General features: G+C 42.6%; 1 protein-coding gene across 1 annotated transcript in view; it reads right to left on the bottom strand.

Annotated features, from left to right (window-relative positions):
* The window catches only part of BCAS1 (brain enriched myelin associated protein 1), a 75,521-nt gene that overhangs the window by 33,155 nt on the left and 20,478 nt on the right, over positions 1 to 21,888 (bottom strand). The window contains exons 3-6 of the mRNA XM_077778329.1: positions 18,206 to 18,364; positions 11,983 to 12,027; positions 9,403 to 9,537; positions 5,085 to 5,261 (exon numbers count right to left, since the gene is read on the bottom strand). Of these exons, the coding sequence (XP_077634455.1) occupies positions 5,085 to 5,261; positions 9,403 to 9,537; positions 11,983 to 12,027; positions 18,206 to 18,364 (516 nt within the window). The remainder of the gene's footprint in view (positions 1 to 5,084; positions 5,262 to 9,402; positions 9,538 to 11,982; positions 12,028 to 18,205; positions 18,365 to 21,888) is intronic.

The following is a 21,888-nucleotide window of genomic DNA, read 5'->3' as shown; positions in this document are numbered from 1 at the left end:
CTCTCTAGATGAGATGTTCAGCTTGGACCATTTATCAACAGTATCTCTACTGAACTCGTTCTCTGAGCCAAGCCTGGATCTCACATGTAATGTTTATCTGCACCGATGCTCGACACACAGTGAAGGCCTCAAGTAGAACTTCCCTTCCCTCCTTACGTTTCCCACCTAGTAGAAAGCCTACGGGCAGAGGAACCAGCAGCACTGAACTGTAATTCGCTCTCCCCACTGCCAGGGGGGCCAGTGTGATAGATGGATGGCAAAGGTCTTGGTTCTTCCACATTAGAAATATACTCGGGAGGGAAATCTCAGAGATGAGAAAACTGGACAGCGCTCCTGATGAAATGGCTCCCTTCAAAGCAGACAAAAGAGGATCTTTAAGTGCAAGTTCCATTTCTGCAGACCGGGAGGTGTTTATTGGGTTTGTTCCCAGGCTCTCCAGTCAGAACAACATAATAGGGTGTGGGGCCAATTGGGAAACACATGGAGTGTGGGATTCCCATTCAAATCTCAAAACTAGAAACTTCTGATCTTCAATGAACTGGACATCTGGCTGTTATCTGCTGAGGCTACAAACTGTCCAGCCTCCTTCACCATCACAGCAAAAGCCCAGTTTGAAACAAAAAGATCCTGTTTGGTCATTTATATTGCTGAGCAGGAGGGCCAAAACAGCTCCTGAGCTCATCAGTATAAACTTGCATAGCAAAGGATCCTGTCCTTTGAAGGGCACATTCATAAAAGAATGTTTCTTTAAAATACTGTCACATGGTAGCACTTAAGCCAACAGACATCCCATGGCTAACAGGTCTTCTGGAAGCATCATTTTGATCATGTGACAGCTGTTCTGAGTTCACTGGTTTCACAGTGGCCCTAAGACCTTTCCTCAAGCCTAGACATTTCAGCCTGCCTTTCAAGTGCTTCCATAATTGTCCGGCCATATGCCAGACTCTCTTAAGCAGGATTCCCGTGGATTCTGGGATCAAATGCAGGAATCTGTATTTGAAACAAATAACTCAGAGGATTCAGAGGATCTTTAAAGTCCTCTTAGTCTGTTTTGACCTACTTAGACTGCTCCCTTTTCTAAACACTCACAGCATTTGTAACCTGCACCCCGCACATTAACACTGGATTCCGACATCATTATTTTGGAATGGGGCCAGTCACTTTGCATTCATTCTCTGACTCAGTCCTCCCTCTAGCCACAAAAGGTAGAGGCCACTGCCCATTCCCAGAGCTGAGGAAAGTGAGGCGTGAAGGATTTAAGTGACCCGATCACATTCAAACAGCCAGTAACTGTCTAAGATTTGCCTTTAGAGCCCCCATTATTTTTCCACATCATCATCTCTCTCCTCTGAAGGAAAGCTGGAAAAGCACTCGTGTGAAAATTTCCAAATGTTTCATTTACTAATTGTGTGCGCGCACACACACACACACACACACACTTGCACGTGCAGGCATGTGTATATACCTTGTTCCTCCAAATAGACTTTAGGTGTTTCAATAGCGGTACCTAGCTGTACTGTTGGCACCAAATGCCGCACATGGATACTTAGATCGTAACCAGCAACTGTTCGTACTGAAGAAGTGATAAAGCTCTTCGTGGAGCACTTACTATGTCCGAGGGTCTCTCTGTGTACAGTTATTGGACAGTCGTAACAACACAGTGAGATAAACACATCCCTATTCACACAAAGGAAAATAGAGGCTTTCAGTGGTCAAGCGATTTGCCCAAACTTTCTGATTCTGTCTGTTATGCAAGACTTGCCACATACCAGAATTTTTCAAGATCATCTATTTCCTTTCAAAATCAACCCTTTCCTTCATCGGATGAGGAAAGAGAAACTCAAAGAGGTTGAGTAACTTTGGGGAGCTCACAGAGCGAATGGAAAACCAAAGAACGCAGAACAATAAAGAGCACGGGTAGTCCAGGTAATGGGACTTGAAACATTTTTTGGCAAATCCGACATCATTTGGAATTAATTTTCTCAAAGGTTATTTTAAAAAAAATTTCATTTTATAACAAGGACCACAGCAATCAAGCCTATAAATCAAAATAACTTATAATTCCATATCCACAGCATGTTTGGGGAGAATTTTATTTCTGGTGTTCATATTGCAAACTCATACACTTCAAAGTCAGTTTGTGTAAAAGCTTCTCAGTTACAAGAGGAGAAGAAAGAGAGCTTGGGTTAGTGAAAATGTCAAAATTCTCTAGCATTTCTCTTTGTTTGTTTTCCAAAAATTTTTACAACAGTGATTTTATAACCAAGGCTTATCTAATTTAAAGAAAGCAAAGGTCTCCATTTTGTTTTCTACTAGAGCATAAATCCCCTCGTGAGATTTTAAGCTACCAAAGGGGGGCAATCCGTCTGCTCTATCTTTTCAGTGCCTTAGCATCCAGCACTGAGCACCTAAAAACTCCGCACAAAGAAAGAGACTAAAAATACTCTTGCATGAGTGAATCCTCACTATGTTTTATTTCCATCTAGAGCTGCTCTTTCTGATTAGGTGGAAGAAAGATAAACAAGATTTACGGGTGACTTGGGTTTTAGTGTCCTTTCATTATTTTTATAATTTACTAAAGAAATAAAGCCAGATAATAGAGAAAAAGAAAAGACCAGTGAGACTATATGAAGTCTGACCATTAGGGGGGGTGAATGTCAAGTGGTCCTGTTTTTGTTTTGTTTTTTTGGTTTTTTTTGGTTCTTTTCCCCAATGGAAATAGCCTGAATTTAAATATATCCCTTAGAGACCCCGAAGGTAAGGAAAAATAAAGTATTTGAGGCTTAGTTGCATAGAAGCTTCTCCAAACTGGGGGGTTTAGAAAGATGAAGTGGGTCCTCTCCTGAAAAAAACAGGAGATAAATGACAAAGGTCAAAAGGACAATTCATTGGCCATTTTTTTTTAAAGTTTATTTATTTATTTTGAAAGAGAGACAGTGCGTGTGCATGAGCGGGGGAAAGGCNCCTGAAAAAAACAGGAGATAAATGACAAAGGTCAAAAGGACAATTCATTGGCCATTTTTTTTTTTAAAGTTTATTTATTTATTTTGAAAGAGAGACGGTGCGTGTGCATGAGCGGGGGAAAGGCAGAGAGAGAGACGGAGAGAGGGAATCCCAAGCAGGCTCTGTGCTGTCAGTGCAGAGTCTGACCCGGGACGTGATCCCACAAACCGTGAGATCGTGACCTGAGCTGAGATGAAGAGTCAGACGCTCAGCCGACTGAGCCACCCAGGCCCGCATCACTGGCCACTTTTGTGCTAGGCATGGTGTTAGGAGTTTTGTAGGCATTATTTAATCTTCATTTCTATGACTGGGTACCATTATTATCTGCATTTTACAAGTTAGGAAACTGAGGCTGCTTAACCAGTCTCATCAGACTCCTAGTCAGATCTGTCTGCCGCCAATCAGTGTTCTGCAAACTTCCGTCACTTGCCAGCCTCCTCTATGGTCTTTGCCACATTTCATGTACCATCCGTGGCAGCCACGGAGTGCGTGCTCAGATTTCCCTGCTAGGAGAGCTTCGGACCCACACCTCCCTGGCATCCGCTACAGAGTTAATGTGGACACCGTGCTCCGAGGCAATGACTGAGCACAGCTGGGTACTGGGCCATTCTTGCCCAACATAGGACTCCTCGTGGGCAAGCTCTGCTCTGGGATTCCCCATTGGCTCAACACCACCCTTAGTCTGTGGCTTCTCTGACCTCCTCCGCCTTCCTTCCCTGTCTCTCCTCTCCCATGTCAGACACTCACTGTGATCTGAAGTCTTTCTCTACCTACTCCTTTCCCTTGTTCTTTTTCCTTGGTGTTGCTTTCCTCCTATAAGTCTATTGCACATCAATTCTGCCTCAGTGTTACTCCTCGAAGGATCCAAATTTATGATTAGGTGCTTAACATCAGTACCATCAATCAGGTAACACTTCTCTTTTAATAGGATTGCTTCTGAAACTAAATATATACAGTCTCACCTTGAACAAAATATATATTAAATCTTGGGTTTAATGTGCTGGCTCCAATATGCACATACGATTCACTTGGGAACTGTTCCCTGCATTGTATGGGTGATAAAAGATTTTTAAAAATAAGTAACTGGCAGTTGGGAAGGAAGGAACCAGAATGGGATGCCAAATGACATCACCCAAAGTTTTCATTAAGTATTAGAGTTTGTGCTTTGGGCAGGACCCAGGAGAAAGATATCTGTGCAACAGGCAGCAAACGAGAAAGAGTTCCAGCTGGATTCGGGGCCCAAGAAGAAAACGGACGCCATAGGGGGCATCTGTATTAATCACCTGCCTTGCATTGTGTGCCAAGTGGCATGGGTGTTTTGATGAAATTACTAATTAGATCTTTTCAGCTTTGTGACAAATTATATTCCACTTTCTCACCCATGGCTTTTTGCTCATCTTTTGGCCACATTTAAAAGAGGAAAGAGCTCTGAACATGTGCGGCAGCTGGGGTCTGCTCAGCGGCGATGACCAAGGCATAGCTCTCAGACTGACTCAGCCCCACCCAGCACACTCCCTCGCACGCTACCTTAATTCCAGAGGTACAAAGATCACATGGTGGTGTCAATGCCCCAATCACAAAGCATGTTGTGTGCTTGCCCTGGGGAGGGGGAATGGTGGATACCTTGGCTTTCTAAAAGGAGAGTGAAACTTAGTGGTTCATAATGACTGATTATCTATCTTGCAGGGGAAAGAGAGAGGGAGCGTAGAGGTGGCTCAGCTCTGTGGGGTGAGAGTGCTCAAGGAACCCAGGAAGAAGCCAGACTACTAAGCCATTTTAGTAAGAAAATGAAGTCATGAAATACCACAACTGTCTGTCATGAACCGGAATAACTCCAAGAATGAAAAAATCTACTTGTTTATTTCCTTTCCTTCCCCCTGAAACATATGCGTATAACACAACAGGCATTTCATTCTTCCCAGGAGTAAATTACAAGTCTTCAACTCAATGGCGAATTGAGTCATTTGGGGAAAGAAAAATAAACTGCATACTTTGTGAGCACATGGATTAGACCGATTTGAAATCATTTCTCAAGTCATCTCAGCCCCAAAGGCTCCGCAAGTCTTGAAAAGAGAACTTACCTTTTTCCAGAACAGTTTGCTCAGAGGCAGAGAGGTGGGCGCCCCCTTGTCTTTGGTGGCTTCCTTTGCTGTTTCTGTGGATGTAGGGTTCTTGGCCGCCTCTCTGGTCTCCTGGGATATAAAGTTAGCTCTGTCTGACTTGACATCAGATGAAGTGGCAGGTGGCTTTTCAGCACCCTATCAAGCGAAAAAGGAAAAAAAATTAAAGTGATGTCGGGATTTCAAAAGCATAAGATCTCTTTTTTATAAAATATAGGCTGGGGTTACGCATGTTAGTTTTCTTTCTTACACTTTTCTGTACTTGCAAATACTTTATGTGAATGTGGATTTGTGTTACAATTTTGGAAATCGCCAAGTTATTTTCCTTTTGCAAAACAAAAAATATATTATGTTCGTGTAAGTCACTAGGGATCAGGGTGCTCATAGGAGGCACCTTGCCGTTAGAATGTTGTTAGTTCATATCGAGGCCATTCGTTGGTCTTCAAATGGTTTTGACCATGTTCCCACCAATAAAGACATCTTGAACAAGCACCTCCAATACATCTTTGTTCCTATTACACACGTGTATTATCTTACTAAGTCCCAATTAAAATTAAAGGAGGTTAAAATAAATATAAGGGACAAAATCTCCCACTTTTAACTTTGATTTAATAAAAGGCACCTGTGGCAGGCACTGTTCAAGGAATTGAATGCTCTCACAAGAGCTCTACTACGAAGGAACTAACTACTATGTTCACTTTACAGTGAAGGAAATGTTGGTCTCAGGTTGTTAAAAAAAAAAAAACTTCCCCACGACTATACCAATAAAGGGGCAGAGTTGACATCAAAATCCAGGGAGTCTGATACCCACACCCACACTCTCACCAGCTCCCGTATAATACACCGTCTCTAATGAACCAAGGTGTCCCCACTCCCTGTGCGAATGTACACATCCAGGGAGAAAATGTCTAAAAAAGCTTCATGGCCAGAGGTGAGAATGACAAGAAGGGTGAGAAACACATCTACGCTTCTCAGTTTCATTGGGAAACTGATGGGCAATCCTCTTCTCTCTGCACTGGGAAAATACCCAGAGACCCTTGAGAAACAGTGCAAGAAGATAACTCTATTATATATAGAATAACACAACGGTAATGTGTTTGCGTAGTTGTTTTTTGAATATACGTCTCCCTGGCCAGACCAGGAGCTCTGAGGGTAAGAGCCATTGCCTTGGTCACCTTGCTCCCAGACCCACTGTCTGGCACAATATAGGCATTAAATAAATAACTAAATAATTGTCTAGAAAGGGCTGGAGAGAAATGCCTACACCGGACCCTTCCATGTTGTGTTTCTACCCATCCTCCCTCTCCTTACTGGGGTATGGGGGTCTCAGACTGCCAGGAGACTTTTCTCCATGCCCACCCATCTCCTCCCTTCCCAGAGAAGTGCCCCAGATGGTGTTCTGCCAGCATCACCTAAATTAATACTCTGTCTCCGTTACGGACGAGATTACAAAAACTGTGTTTTTTGGAGTCAATCTCATGGATAGGTTTGGATATGCTGGATAGAGCAAATACTCTCAATAATGAGAATATAAGACACCCTGTTCATTTGCATTTCAGATCAACAAAGAATAACTTTGAAGCATCAGAATGTATGTCCCGAGAATTGCCTGGGACATATTGATATTTATATTGAACAATTACTTCTGTTTGTCTGAAGTTTGAATTTAACGGAATGTCTATATGTTATCTGGCAACCCCACGTATGAAATTCTAACATTAGATTTGGAGATTGCATTTCAAATGACCTTACCTTCTTTCCTAATACGTTTTTACACTTGGGTGTGGGAGACGGGAGGGGTTAGTAAGATATAAACATTGCACTGAAGAGGAAAACAATGAATGTATGGCAGAGCCTTATGAATTAAATGAGCCAGCTACTAATATTTTAGCTCCCCTGCAGGCAGGGTGGGCATGGGGAAAACCTGAGTGGGGAGAGGAGCATTCCTGGGCACGGCGAAAAAAGTCCTGAAACAATGCCTTGCTTTGTGTGCCTGTTGTCATGTTCAATGTTAGAAGAACATGTGAAAAAGTTTGATTCCAAAGCATAGCATGTGATTACGCCAAGAGAAAAAGATCCCGATTCAGCAAAGCAAAGTGGACGCTCTTATTATTTATAACAATAAGCTTATTTCACTTATTAACTCCAGGCCTCCCTACTTTTTTAAACCAAGAAAAAAAATTTTTTTAAGAAAGTTCTTCTTATAGAAAGAAATATTGAGCTACAGAGAAATGAGTCTAGGAGTTGATCACAACTGGTAACCATTGCAGGTGTTTGTTTGTTTTTAAATAGCAAACCATAAGGTAATGTTTTGTCCTGGAATTTGCTTGGATTTCCTCTTTTCTGTCCTAGGTTCCAAAGAAATTGGGGATGGGTGGCATAGCTCCTGTAATCATGCCACAATCTGGCTGGCCGGTCTTAATGGCCCTATTTCTCTATCTTTTGGGATGACAGACTGATCAAATGAAGAAAAAGGAGGTAAAAGCTGGTAAGTTCTACTAAACTCCTGCATAAATGAGAACATCTGGGAATTGTCTCCTTACTTTACCTTTACACGAAAAATAGACTGAATGTAACTCAAAGCCAAATCTTAAAGTCCCTGCGTCGGTATAACGGAATCCCAGGAAAGGACACTTCTTCTTTCCGGTATTTCTGGAATCCTTTCTTTACCCAAAATGCAGTGCAGTGGCAGGATGTGAGATCAATGATGGTGGGTGGGGGAACTTTAGGAATACTGAGCTTGGGTGGTCCCCTTTGTGTGGAGGAAAGAGGTTCTGGAGACATGAAACTTTGCTGTGCATGAAATGAATGCCATAATGAAATGCAGACAGGAGGGAAAACGTCACACATTTTATAAACTTTCAAGGCCCTCCTCCTCACAGAAGCTCCAAGTGGAAATTCAGCTAGATTGCTTTGCACAAGGTCTACGACTCACTTCGCTAGCAATTACCAAATTGTGTTCTACATACAGTAGTACCACTTTTTAATCTCCACACCCCACCCCTGTAATTTCTATCCCTCTACTCTCTGCCTTTATAAAACAAAATAAGCCTGTATGGAAATTCAAGAATGATTTCATAATACAGTTTGCTTATGCAAATATAGATTCAGCCAAGAGATCTGTCTATGGGGTTTTCTTTGCATACACAATCCTGGGACTCTAACATCCAGCTGGGGAAGTTTTTTAAATAAGTTCAGTCAACCTAGTGGAGAATGGTTGATATTTTAAATGCATGTCTAAGCACACTGGCCCAACTCAGAGATCCTAACTGAGGGTTTCAGACAAGCACTGGTGTCTTCTTAGATACTGAAAGAGTGAAATCTTCAAAACTAACTTCTACGTTGCCCTCACTTCCCAAGGATATGGAGATAGAAATTGCTCTGCCTTCATTCATTGTTTTGTTATGTCTGGGCTTTTATTTGGGTTCAGGATGGGCTTAGTTAGTACCAAAAATGGAGGGAACAGGCCACAGAAAGATAAAGTTATTTTCTTGAGGCGAGAAGAGTATTTCCCAAAGTGTAGGAAGCATACCATTGGTGGCATTATGGGTGGCTGTAGACTGTGCAGAGATATAACGCTAAATAACATGAAAATAATGGAAATACTTTTCCTTTTTTCAACTCTCATTGGATCTTTCTAAAAGCATTCAGGAAAAAGCTCAGTCTGGTGCCATTATATCTTTAACATTTTCCTATTGCTAGAAAATTGCATTTTAATAAAGCTAGAAAGGCCTTAGATTCAGAGCTTAACACAAACAAGGTAGCTAGAATGTCATTACTTTTTAATTAGCCACATTAGTCGTTACCTCTCTGTGAAAAATGATTCCAGTTTTCCATGTATGGTGTAGTAAAAGTTTTCTTTAAAGATACCTTTACATAGGAAATGAGTTCATATATAATATTAAAATGGTTTAATAAAAAAGATCCACTGAATCCTACTAAATCTGACAAAAATGATTAAGATGGTATGCGTACTTTTGACATTTGGGAAACACGGAGTTAGAAAGATCATTCCAGAACCCTGGTCTGCACTAGGCAGAAACGAGTCAGATGTTTATTTATCATCGTGGAGATTTAAAATAATCGTTGAAATTTGGTTCACATAATCTTTAATGCCCTCTAATGATCCCAACCACACCAGGCTGTCTTCCCTGAAACAGAGCACAGGGGACATGGGACACAGGACAGTCAACTGTACCATGTGGTGAAGACCAGGGTTCTCTTTTCTTTTCTTTCTTTTTTCTTTCTTTTTTTTTTTGTCATTTAACAAGATACAGACCTTATGCCTTAAGAACTTCCTAAAGGCGAATCCTATCCTGGGGCTATGCAGGTGCTTTTTCTTGGTGGCTTTAGCTTGGATCTCACAGATCTTCTGCCCGGCCTGTCCGTCACAGACACTTTCTGCTTTGGATGCCTTTTGGGCAACAGTGGTCACAGCTTAGAACTTCGTTTTTAAACAAAATCCATTTTTTTCTGTTGTTTTTAAGTGCGCTGAAACACTGACAATTAACTGATGGGACAGCACCCCCACCCCGAACCACAACATTCACATCATGTAAATGACTCTCTTTTTTAAAAATGCTCAAAGACAATTTGCTACACAGTATATTCACAGTCCATTTCAAGTACACCTTGATTTTCAACAGGGCGACTTATTTAAATGACCCAGATTAACACGACTGCATTTGCTAAAGACCCTGACAGGACATTTAAGCTCCGTCTATATGATACAAAATATTCAGATGAAGAAAAAAAAGATACACAGCCTCTACTTGATAGTTTTAAATATCTAAATGCTATTGTCACATGAGAAGGAAAATAAAACACCTGAAGACAAACAATTTATTTTTGCATCCTGGAGTCAAGGCAAACACTGCCTTGGGTGGCTTTCTTTCCCCAACCGATCTTTCATTCAGTATTAGAAACCTCAGGGAAGCAGTATCATCCACAAAAATTTCAACTGACTTCTAGATGGGCAGATCTCCCAGACAAAAAAAATTATCTACTGTGCTCCAGTCCACAGAGCCAAAGTTGGGGCGGGGAGATTGGAACTGAAATAGTGCAGCAACAGCCATTCAGAATTGTTTGACTCAAGCTACAAATGGCGGGGGATTTTGTGTGGGGTGTGTAGTGTGCTAAAAATCGTCTGGGCCAAATGGGAAGATGGACAAATGGTGTAGATGTTTCAAATATAAGGGTCCAAGAACTTCAGTAGAAAGGATATTAAAAAGGCAGGCTTGTAGAAAGAGATCTGTTTGTATCACAGACAACCTACGTTCCCAAAACTCTCTTTCTGAGACACAGGTCTACTAGCAGTGACCCTGACCTCTCTGAGCAGCATAGTGAGAGTTTATCAGCTACGTACATGCAGTTGGGACCACATTCTAGGTGGGGAGAGTCTTGGGGTATGAGCAGCTGAAGAGAATTAGTGCATCAGGTCATTTGAGAAGCCACACAATTCGCCCACATACCCCACTGTTTTTAGCCTATTGTGCTGACTATGTGACTTTAAACAACGCAAGACACAGAATCAAACGAGAAACATTTGGATGCAGCTATTCATTGAACTTGACCCTAGCTGACTTGCAGCACATGACTAATTTTATAGGAAAACACATGTAGATGCCTCATATATACATACATACACACACACACACATATATATATATACACATATATATGTATATGTATTCTAATGTAAGAAGAACATTCTGGAAGGACCAATCAATAAAATACCAATGTAATCATGGTGTTCAATACATCTTGCGGTGATTATGGAAATAGTGATCACCTACATTTGAACAGAATTCCATGGTTTACCAGGCATGGTCATATTTTCATTCAATGCTGTGGCGGGGGGAGAGATGGAATTTTTATTGTCCTGATTTTACAGATGTTGACATTTGGATTCACAGAGGTTAGGATCACATCACACAGCTACCACATAGCAGGACCGGAGCTCAAACGCAGATCTTGAGACAAATTCTAGGATCCTTTTCACAGCCCAGCCCCTTCAAAAATTGGTAACAGATGTATCGGGCTGGCCACGCCATTTATTTGGTCCCAGGGTCTTTCAAAGTAGTTACCAAAAGAAGAGCCCAAGACACTTATCTGTCACCAAGTTAAACTTTCCTCCCGATTCCTGTGAAACTTAAACCATGTGTTCCATTAGGGATAATCAGTTCTGTCAAGTGTAAAGGAAAACATCTCTAGAAAGTACTCGATCCAAATGAAATTTATTTTGAGGGGCATTGGTTGAATCTCTTAGGAAGACAGTGAAAAAACTCAGGCTCTCTAGGGCATCCTAACTCTAAACATTCCTTCCTTTGGCAAGTGTCCAATGGTGACTATTTCGTTTCACCAAACAGCTGCCTTTGTGGTGGAGATTTATTTTTTTCAAATTACATGAAAAACACAGAATGTATTTTTTAGGAACCCAAAATATGGCAGACCTCAAATAGGGTCTCGCCTCTTCCTCATTTCCAGTGGCCACTCTGCACTCTATTCCTATATTCCCTGGGTCTGTCTACACACAGCTAAACAGGCTAACATAATACATGGTTATTAGTATTCTGTTCTTACTTTATATAAGAAACTGGTTATTGTGGCATTATTTATCCAGAGTTAGCATATATTTCAAGCTTTCTACTAAAATTTTCATTAAAATATCATTGATATGAATGAAACATTTTAAAGACAATCTAACAGCACTGTTAAATTGTTAAATACGTATATAAGTATACACGTACCTGCACACACACGCACACACACATATAATTCAAGACACAAAGCAGCAGACACAAACACAAATCCAATTTTATACCCAAACCCAATAATGAACACACTTCAAACTACCTACCGTATCTTCCAGATCTTTTTTTGTCTCAGCTTTGTTTGGTGAAACCTTAAAATTTAAGAAAACCAAATATTAAAAATATAGCTGGCCCTTCAGGTAGGGTGATTTGATTTCATAGATACACGTTTCTGTTTGTTTGTTTGGTTTTTATTTTTTGTTTTGTTTTTGGGGGGGGTGGAGTTCACTCTGCTGGTAAAGAATATAATGAGAAGTCCTTTTCAGTAGAAAGGAGCTCTACCCAGTTCAGTAGAAAGCCATGGACTTCTTGATAATTTCTAGGTATAGAAAATTTTTAAAAATTAATATTTTAAAATGAAATGCATCAGATCTTACACATTCACTAAGGGCTTGACCGCATTCAAAACTGTCTCCTGGAAGGCTGTGGATTTTCCATGAATCCTACCACCAATCCAAACAAACGCACAACTCTTTGGTATTTGTGGCACATTCTGTTGACTTCTTTTACCTTTTGAAGTTAGCCTTGGGCTTTGGAAATAACTCAAACACATCTGGAACTGTCTGTTTGATCATTCATTCATTCATCCATTCAGCCCTCTTTTGTATGTCTGACATGTGCCCTTGGGTGGCTTCCTTGAGGAGTCAGAGATAAGCAAGCAATACAAGACATGGGTCCTAGGCTCTATGCAGTTAAGGTAGATTTAGATGTAACAAGATAGGGAATTATTCCTATAGTTTTATTTGCCATGTGGGTGGCAAAACTACGTTTATAGGTCAGCAACTCAAGGAGTATTTACCAAGTATGTCTATGATCAACGACCATAACCATAACATAACATGCAACTGTTGGTGAGTTCCATTACAACACAGCTCATGTCAAACAGTTTGGGCACCCACTGATCATACCATGGTCCCCAGCTCTGAGGGCTCCCTCATTGACAGCTTGATGGGACACAATCCCCTTGCAAGGCACCTCTCGTCTTCATTCTCCAATGTCCCAATTGCACCATCATGGTGCCCCATTCCATACAAAGATGTCCAAGTATGTGTTATTCTTAGAAGTAACAAAACTTTTGAGTAATGGGATTAGGAAAGTAAGAGGAAGAAACCACTTACCAGAGTTTTAAAGAAGCTCATGATGGGATTATAATTCTCTGTTGAATCTGTTGCCTGGGGATCTTCCTTTGCAACTTTCAGTTCCTCTGGGTCCTCGGGGACAGAGCAACTCACAGTCAGGATCTGTTGTCCGTCTTTCCCCTTGCTGTCAACTATGTCCTAGGTGTCAAACAGAGTCGTCACAGTTTCCCCTTGTTGAATGTGGACTCTCACAGCAATATTTTTGCTTCGCACCCCTCTCTCCCTTACCCCCTAATTCCAGCCATACTTCTTCTGCCCACGGGGATGCAGAACAATCATGAGCTTATGAGAATCACTCTTCCTTCCCCTCCTCTGCTTTCTAACATATTCAGCATTTGCAGTCAGATGGAGGGACATTGTTTGGAGCCAGAGGGAAACAAACACAGCAGTGCACGTTGCATCCTGAACAAAACCTCTTTTCTCCCAATTCTACAAAGAGGCTGTGTATGATGCCAATATTTCCCAACTTTGTGGTCACCTAATCTACCAATCCATACGTTAGCCCCAGAGATGGCTCCGTATGGCTACCCACGAACCCCACAGTATGAATCAAAATCAGCTTTTTAAAAGTACTGCTGTTTAATTTTTTATTTATTTTTCCTAAGGTTTTTTTCATTTGGAAAGATAGAGAGATTGAGCAGGAGAGGATCAGGGAGAGAGAGAAAGAGAGAGGGAGAGAGAATCCCAAGCAGGCTCTGCACATTCAGCGAGCCCGAGGCGGGGCTTGAACTCACAAATCATGAGATCATGACCTGAGCCTAAATCAAGAGTTGGATGCTTAACCGACTGAGCCACCCAGGGGCCCCCATGCCTGTCCTCCTTTCCCCATCTCTATAGCCATGACCTTAGGCTAAGCCAGGTTACTTCAAGCCCATCCATTCTTTAGGCTTGGCCTAGAGTTTCCTTCCCTGCCCGCTACCACTGACATCTCTCTGAGTCTTGCCAGCTACGGCATCTGTTTCCTTCTCTGAGTTTCTATGCCTCTGTTCTCCTCTGCACTCACTTCGGACGTAGGTTATGTATGTAAGATTAGCTTAATGCCAGAGGCCGGGCCAGAAGAAACTGCCTTAAAAATGGGGCTTTTGTGGGATGTCTATAAAAATACAAAAACACATTTTGATGAATATTTTAAAAGGTAATAATATCCCACATATTCTGTGAGCTTGGGCTAAGCCCCAGCACTCTTTCTAAGTGGAGAGGTGCCGCTCATGACATGTCTTATAAAGAGCTGGAACTTCATAAAACTAAAAGCAGATAAAAGCCATGGTCTCTACAAGTGTGTTGGGTTTTCTAGTTACTTCCAGGCAAAAACTGTTTTGCTTTGGAAGAGATGCTCTTTTATTTATTTATTTTTCTGAGAGACAGAGAGACAGCGTGAGCAGGGGAGGGTCAGAGAGAGAGGGAAATACAGAATCTGAAGCAGGATCCAGGCTCTGAGCTGTCAGCACAGAGCCCAACACGGGGCTCGAACCCACGAACCGTGAGATCATGACCTGAGCTGAAGTCAGATGCTTAACCAACTGAGCCACCCAAGCACCCCAGAGATGCTCTTTTAAAAGAAACACGCTCTACATGAGTTGAATTTTTTTAATCCCAAGGTATAATTTAGTGATAGCCAACATTATTTAGTCAGTTGATAAGAAGAATGGTTGAAAATGCTGCTTATAGCAGATGAGTGGTAGGACACCTACTGGTGTGGGGATTGGTGTGTGCGCATACACACAGTTATTGTTTCAGTGTGCTTTAGAAAACTATTCCTGGCACCAAATCTTTGGTACTGTGGATATTTTTGCTTAGATGAAGCTGAATAAAAGAGGGATCTTTTTTTTAAAAAAATTCATGTTAGTTAACATACAGTGTCTTGTTTTCAGGTGTAAAAAACCCAGTGATTCTTCTGTAACATATGACACCCAGAGCTCATCCCTAAAAGTGTCCTCCTTAGTGCCCATCCCACATCTAGCCCATCCCCCCACCTCCCCTCCAGCAATCCCCAGTTTGTTCTCTGTATTTAAGAGTCTCTGATGATTTTCTTCCCTCTCTGTTTTTATCTTAGTTTTCCTTCCCTTCCCCGATGTGCATCTGTTGTGTTTCTTAAATTCCACATATGAGTGAAATCATATATTTGTCTTTCTCTGATTGACATATTTCGCTTAGCATAATGCCCTCCAGTTCCATCCATGTTGTTGCAAATGGCAAAGTTCATTCTTTTTCATTGCCGAGTAGTATTCCATCTTCTTTATCCATTCATCATCCCTATCAAAGTAACACCAGCATTCTTCACAGAGCTAGAGCAAACGATTCCAAACTTTGTATGGAACCAGAATAGTCAAAATCATGTTGAAAAAGAAAACCAAAGCTGGAGTCACCACAATTCCGGACTTAGGGCTACATTACAATGCTGTAATCATCAAGACAGTGTGGTACTGGTGCAAAAACAGACACACAGATCAATGGAAGAGAATAGAGAACCCAGAAATGGACCCACGAATATATGGCCAACTAATCTTCGACAAAGCAGGAAAGAGCATCCAATGGAAAAAGGACAATCTCTTCAGCAAATGGTGCTGGGAAACCTGGACAGTGACATGCAGAAGAAGAGAAAGAAAATTTTAAATAAAACTTGAAACAAAGAATATTCCATCAGTAATCCAACAGGTGTTTTGGGTGATGAGCCATTATGAAAGTGGCACAAGGAATAAATCTAACTGAGAAATGCCCCCTGGGTCTGACTTATGGTGTTGGCTAGGAGAGAGTTATCTCTGTTCACTCATGTACTATGTGGGGGAACTTGAACTGTGCCCAGGCTTCAGAGAGATCGCGGAGTGTTAGCATGGGTTCTGGAGCCGGTGGGTCATATCCACTCCTTGCTCCACCACCCACACCTGTGAGATCCTGGGCATGTTCCCTAACGTCTGTGCACCGGCTCATGTGTAAAAGGATAATGAGTAGCACCTGCCTCTTACAGTTGTTGGTGGGGAGGAAATGGGCTAGCCCACTTACAGGACCTAGAATGTGGCATAGCACCTCGTAAGCATTCACTGAATGTTAGCTATTCCATTAGGTCTTCCCACTGCTGACAGTCCTGTGGTAGCTAATGGCTGAGAGAGAGGACAGTCCTCTGATAAAAACACAAGTGAGCCTCTCTGGAGCGTGGACTCCCAGTCGGACTTCACATAACCACCCGGGCAGTTGTTAAGCCAATGCCCATGCCCAGACCCCACGCTGAGCAATTGCATGAGGAATCCTGGAGGGCTGCAGAAGCCCAGGGGATGGCAAGGTGCCCAGGGATTGAGAACTACTGGAGTGGAGGGAAGGGAAGGCCTGAAGATGAAGCAGCATTTGTCCTTGGCCAAGGGGCCTGACACGGGTAGATGTACGGAGGTGGGGAAGGAATTCTGAGATAGAAGCATGAAAACTGTAGAGAAGATGAGGAGCATAAATGGCTGGGGAAGGTTTGGGGTCAGCTTACTTAGCTCAGTTAAGATGGAGGGGCATGACAGTCACAGTGGTTAGAAAAATACCCCTGTGAGTCAGACTGAGGAAGTGCTGAGTGCGAGCTTCAGGAGTAGGTGATATGGAAGGTTCTGGACTGGAGCAGCCTTGCTGTCCCTCACCATGAGGGTATAGAGAATTCACTCTGGGAATTTGAAAGTAGAGAAGGCCATGCCTCAGCCAGAGAGAGAGAGAGAGAGAGAGAGAGAGAGAGAGAGATGTCTACAGCTGCTTAACCCGGAAAAAATGAGAACAGTCAAGAAAGGACAATGGCAAAAAGAACAGAGCCCTTTTCTCTCAATCTTTCCTCCTTGAACTCACACACCTGAGAAGTAAAAGAGCAAATCCTATTCCTTCTAGATTGCAAGTTCAAGGTTGCATCAGAGCTTGGCTCCAGAATAATAAAAATGGATAGAAGATAGAGTTTCTGAGTTGGACTGGGGTTTTGAATCACTGCAAGGTTTGGGATCTATGATAGCATAAGAGTTAGGAGGGAAGCTATTTATCAGACATCTACTGGGTGCTTCAAGCGGACAAGGTCACTGGGAATACAGCGGTGAGTGAGACACACACAGCCGTGTCCTCAGACAGCTGACATTCTAGCCGGGGCAAACCAAAACCCAACAAAAATACGGAGGAACCAATAAATGAAATTCATGACTCAGGCAGTGAAGGCTGCAAGAGAAAACAGGAAGAAGATGAAAGAACAGAGGGTGAATTAGTCGCTGGGTGGACTCTCNTGGAGTTCACTCTGCTGGTAAAGAATATAATGAGAAGTCCTTTTCAGTAGAAAGGAGCTCTACCCAGTTCAGTAGAAAGCCATGGACTTCTTGATAATTTCTAGGTATAGAAAATTTTTAAAAATTAATATTTTAAAATGAAATGCATCAGATCTTACACATTCACTAAGGGCTTGACCGCATTCAAAACTGTCTCCTGGAAGGCTGTGGATTTTCCATGAATCCTACCACCAATCCAAACAAACGCACAACTCTTTGGTATTTGTGGCACATTCTGTTGACTTCTTTTACCTTTTGAAGTTAGCCTTGGGCTTTGGAAATAACTCAAACACATCTGGAACTGTCTGTTTGATCATTCATTCATTCATCCATTCAGCCCTCTTTTGTATGTCTGACATGTGCCCTTGGGTGGCTTCCTTGAGGAGTCAGAGATAAGCAAGCAATACAAGACATGGGTCCTAGGCTCTATGCAGTTAAGGTAGATTTAGATGTAACAAGATAGGGAATTATTCCTATAGTTTTATTTGCCATGTGGGTGGCAAAACTACGTTTATAGGTCAGCAACTCAAGGAGTATTTACCAAGTATGTCTATGATCAACGACCATAACCATAACATAACATGCAACTGTTGGTGAGTTCCATTACAACACAGCTCATGTCAAACAGTTTGGGCACCCACTGATCATACCATGGTCCCCAGCTCTGAGGGCTCCCTCATTGACAGCTTGATGGGACACAATCCCCTTGCAAGGCACCTCTCGTCTTCATTCTCCAATGTCCCAATTGCACCATCATGGTGCCCCATTCCATACAAAGATGTCCAAGTATGTGTTATTCTTAGAAGTAACAAAACTTTTGAGTAATGGGATTAGGAAAGTAAGAGGAAGAAACCACTTACCAGAGTTTTAAAGAAGCTCATGATGGGATTATAATTCTCTGTTGAATCTGTTGCCTGGGGATCTTCCTTTGCAACTTTCAGTTCCTCTGGGTCCTCGGGGACAGAGCAACTCACAGTCAGGATCTGTTGTCCGTCTTTCCCCTTGCTGTCAACTATGTCCTAGGTGTCAAACAGAGTCGTCACAGTTTCCCCTTGTTGAATGTGGACTCTCACAGCAATATTTTTGCTTCGCACCCCTCTCTCCCTTACCCCCTAATTCCAGCCATACTTCTTCTGCCCACGGGGATGCAGAACAATCATGAGCTTATGAGAATCACTCTTCCTTCCCCTCCTCTGCTTTCTAACATATTCAGCATTTGCAGTCAGATGGAGGGACATTGTTTGGAGCCAGAGGGAAACAAACACAGCAGTGCACGTTGCATCCTGAACAAAACCTCTTTTCTCCCAATTCTACAAAGAGGCTGTGTATGATGCCAATATTTCCCAACTTTGTGGTCACCTAATCTACCAATCCATACGTTAGCCCCAGAGATGGCTCCGTATGGCTACCCACGAACCCCACAGTATGAATCAAAATCAGCTTTTTAAAAGTACTGCTGTTTAATTTTTTATTTATTTTTCCTAAGGTTTTTTTCATTTGGAAAGATAGAGAGATTGAGCAGGAGAGGATCAGGGAGAGAGAGAAAGAGAGAGGGAGAGAGAATCCCAAGCAGGCTCTGCACATTCAGCGAGCCCGAGGCGGGGCTTGAACTCACAAATCATGAGATCATGACCTGAGCCTAAATCAAGAGTTGGATGCTTAACCGACTGAGCCACCCAGGGGCCCCCATGCCTGTCCTCCTTTCCCCATCTCTATAGCCATGACCTTAGGCTAAGCCAGGTTACTTCAAGCCCATCCATTCTTTAGGCTTGGCCTAGAGTTTCCTTCCCTGCCCGCTACCACTGACATCTCTCTGAGTCTTGCCAGCTACGGCATCTGTTTCCTTCTCTGAGTTTCTATGCCTCTGTTCTCCTCTGCACTCACTTCGGACGTAGGTTATGTATGTAAGATTAGCTTAATGCCAGAGGCCGGGCCAGAAGAAACTGCCTTAAAAATGGGGCTTTTGTGGGATGTCTATAAAAATACAAAAACACATTTTGATGAATATTTTAAAAGGTAATAATATCCCACATATTCTGTGAGCTTGGGCTAAGCCCCAGCACTCTTTCTAAGTGGAGAGGTGCCGCTCATGACATGTCTTATAAAGAGCTGGAACTTCATAAAACTAAAAGCAGATAAAAGCCATGGTCTCTACAAGTGTGTTGGGTTTTCTAGTTACTTCCAGGCAAAAACTGTTTTGCTTTGGAAGAGATGCTCTTTTATTTATTTATTTTTCTGAGAGACAGAGAGACAGCGTGAGCAGGGGAGGGTCAGAGAGAGAGGGAAATACAGAATCTGAAGCAGGATCCAGGCTCTGAGCTGTCAGCACAGAGCCCAACACGGGGCTCGAACCCACGAACCGTGAGATCATGACCTGAGCTGAAGTCAGATGCTTAACCAACTGAGCCACCCAAGCACCCCAGAGATGCTCTTTTAAAAGAAACACGCTCTACATGAGTTGAATTTTTTTAATCCCAAGGTATAATTTAGTGATAGCCAACATTATTTAGTCAGTTGATAAGAAGAATGGTTGAAAATGCTGCTTATAGCAGATGAGTGGTAGGACACCTACTGGTGTGGGGATTGGTGTGTGCGCATACACACAGTTATTGTTTCAGTGTGCTTTAGAAAACTATTCCTGGCACCAAATCTTTGGTACTGTGGATATTTTTGCTTAGATGAAGCTGAATAAAAGAGGGATCTTTTTTTTAAAAAAATTCATGTTAGTTAACATACAGTGTCTTGTTTTCAGGTGTAAAAAACCCAGTGATTCTTCTGTAACATATGACACCCAGAGCTCATCCCTAAAAGTGTCCTCCTTAGTGCCCATCCCACATCTAGCCCATCCCCCCACCTCCCCTCCAGCAATCCCCAGTTTGTTCTCTGTATTTAAGAGTCTCTGATGATTTTCTTCCCTCTCTGTTTTTATCTTAGTTTTCCTTCCCTTCCCCGATGTGCATCTGTTGTGTTTCTTAAATTCCACATATGAGTGAAATCATATATTTGTCTTTCTCTGATTGACATATTTCGCTTAGCATAATGCCCTCCAGTTCCATCCATGTTGTTGCAAATGGCAAAGTTCATTCTTTTTCATTGCCGAGTAGTATTCCATCTTCTTTATCCATTCATCATCCCTATCAAAGTAACACCAGCATTCTTCACAGAGCTAGAGCAAACGATTCCAAACTTTGTATGGAACCAGAATAGTCAAAATCATGTTGAAAAAGAAAACCAAAGCTGGAGTCACCACAATTCCGGACTTAGGGCTACATTACAATGCTGTAATCATCAAGACAGTGTGGTACTGGTGCAAAAACAGACACACAGATCAATGGAAGAGAATAGAGAACCCAGAAATGGACCCACGAATATATGGCCAACTAATCTTCGACAAAGCAGGAAAGAGCATCCAATGGAAAAAGGACAATCTCTTCAGCAAATGGTGCTGGGAAACCTGGACAGTGACATGCAGAAGAAGAGAAAGAAAATTTTAAATAAAACTTGAAACAAAGAATATTCCATCAGTAATCCAACAGGTGTTTTGGGTGATGAGCCATTATGAAAGTGGCACAAGGAATAAATCTAACTGAGAAATGCCCCCTGGGTCTGACTTATGGTGTTGGCTAGGAGAGAGTTATCTCTGTTCACTCATGTACTATGTGGGGGAACTTGAACTGTGCCCAGGCTTCAGAGAGATCGCGGAGTGTTAGCATGGGTTCTGGAGCCGGTGGGTCATATCCACTCCTTGCTCCACCACCCACACCTGTGAGATCCTGGGCATGTTCCCTAACGTCTGTGCACCGGCTCATGTGTAAAAGGATAATGAGTAGCACCTGCCTCTTACAGTTGTTGGTGGGGAGGAAATGGGCTAGCCCACTTACAGGACCTAGAATGTGGCATAGCACCTCGTAAGCATTCACTGAATGTTAGCTATTCCATTAGGTCTTCCCACTGCTGACAGTCCTGTGGTAGCTAATGGCTGAGAGAGAGGACAGTCCTCTGATAAAAACACAAGTGAGCCTCTCTGGAGCGTGGACTCCCAGTCGGACTTCACATAACCACCCGGGCAGTTGTTAAGCCAATGCCCATGCCCAGACCCCACGCTGAGCAATTGCATGAGGAATCCTGGAGGGCTGCAGAAGCCCAGGGGATGGCAAGGTGCCCAGGGATTGAGAACTACTGGAGTGGAGGGAAGGGAAGGCCTGAAGATGAAGCAGCATTTGTCCTTGGCCAAGGGGCCTGACACGGGTAGATGTACGGAGGTGGGGAAGGAATTCTGAGATAGAAGCATGAAAACTGTAGAGAAGATGAGGAGCATAAATGGCTGGGGAAGGTTTGGGGTCAGCTTACTTAGCTCAGTTAAGATGGAGGGGCATGACAGTCACAGTGGTTAGAAAAATACCCCTGTGAGTCAGACTGAGGAAGTGCTGAGTGCGAGCTTCAGGAGTAGGTGATATGGAAGGTTCTGGACTGGAGCAGCCTTGCTGTCCCTCACCATGAGGGTATAGAGAATTCACTCTGGGAATTTGAAAGTAGAGAAGGC

This window comes from Crocuta crocuta, unplaced genomic scaffold, assembly GCF_008692635.1.
Source record: "Crocuta crocuta isolate KB4526 unplaced genomic scaffold, BGI_CrCroc_1.0 scaffold27, whole genome shotgun sequence".
Taxonomy (NCBI): domain Eukaryota; kingdom Metazoa; phylum Chordata; class Mammalia; order Carnivora; family Hyaenidae; genus Crocuta; species Crocuta crocuta.
The sequence above is the reverse complement of the archived record's forward strand: the minus strand, read 5'-3'. Positions and strand labels throughout refer to the sequence as shown.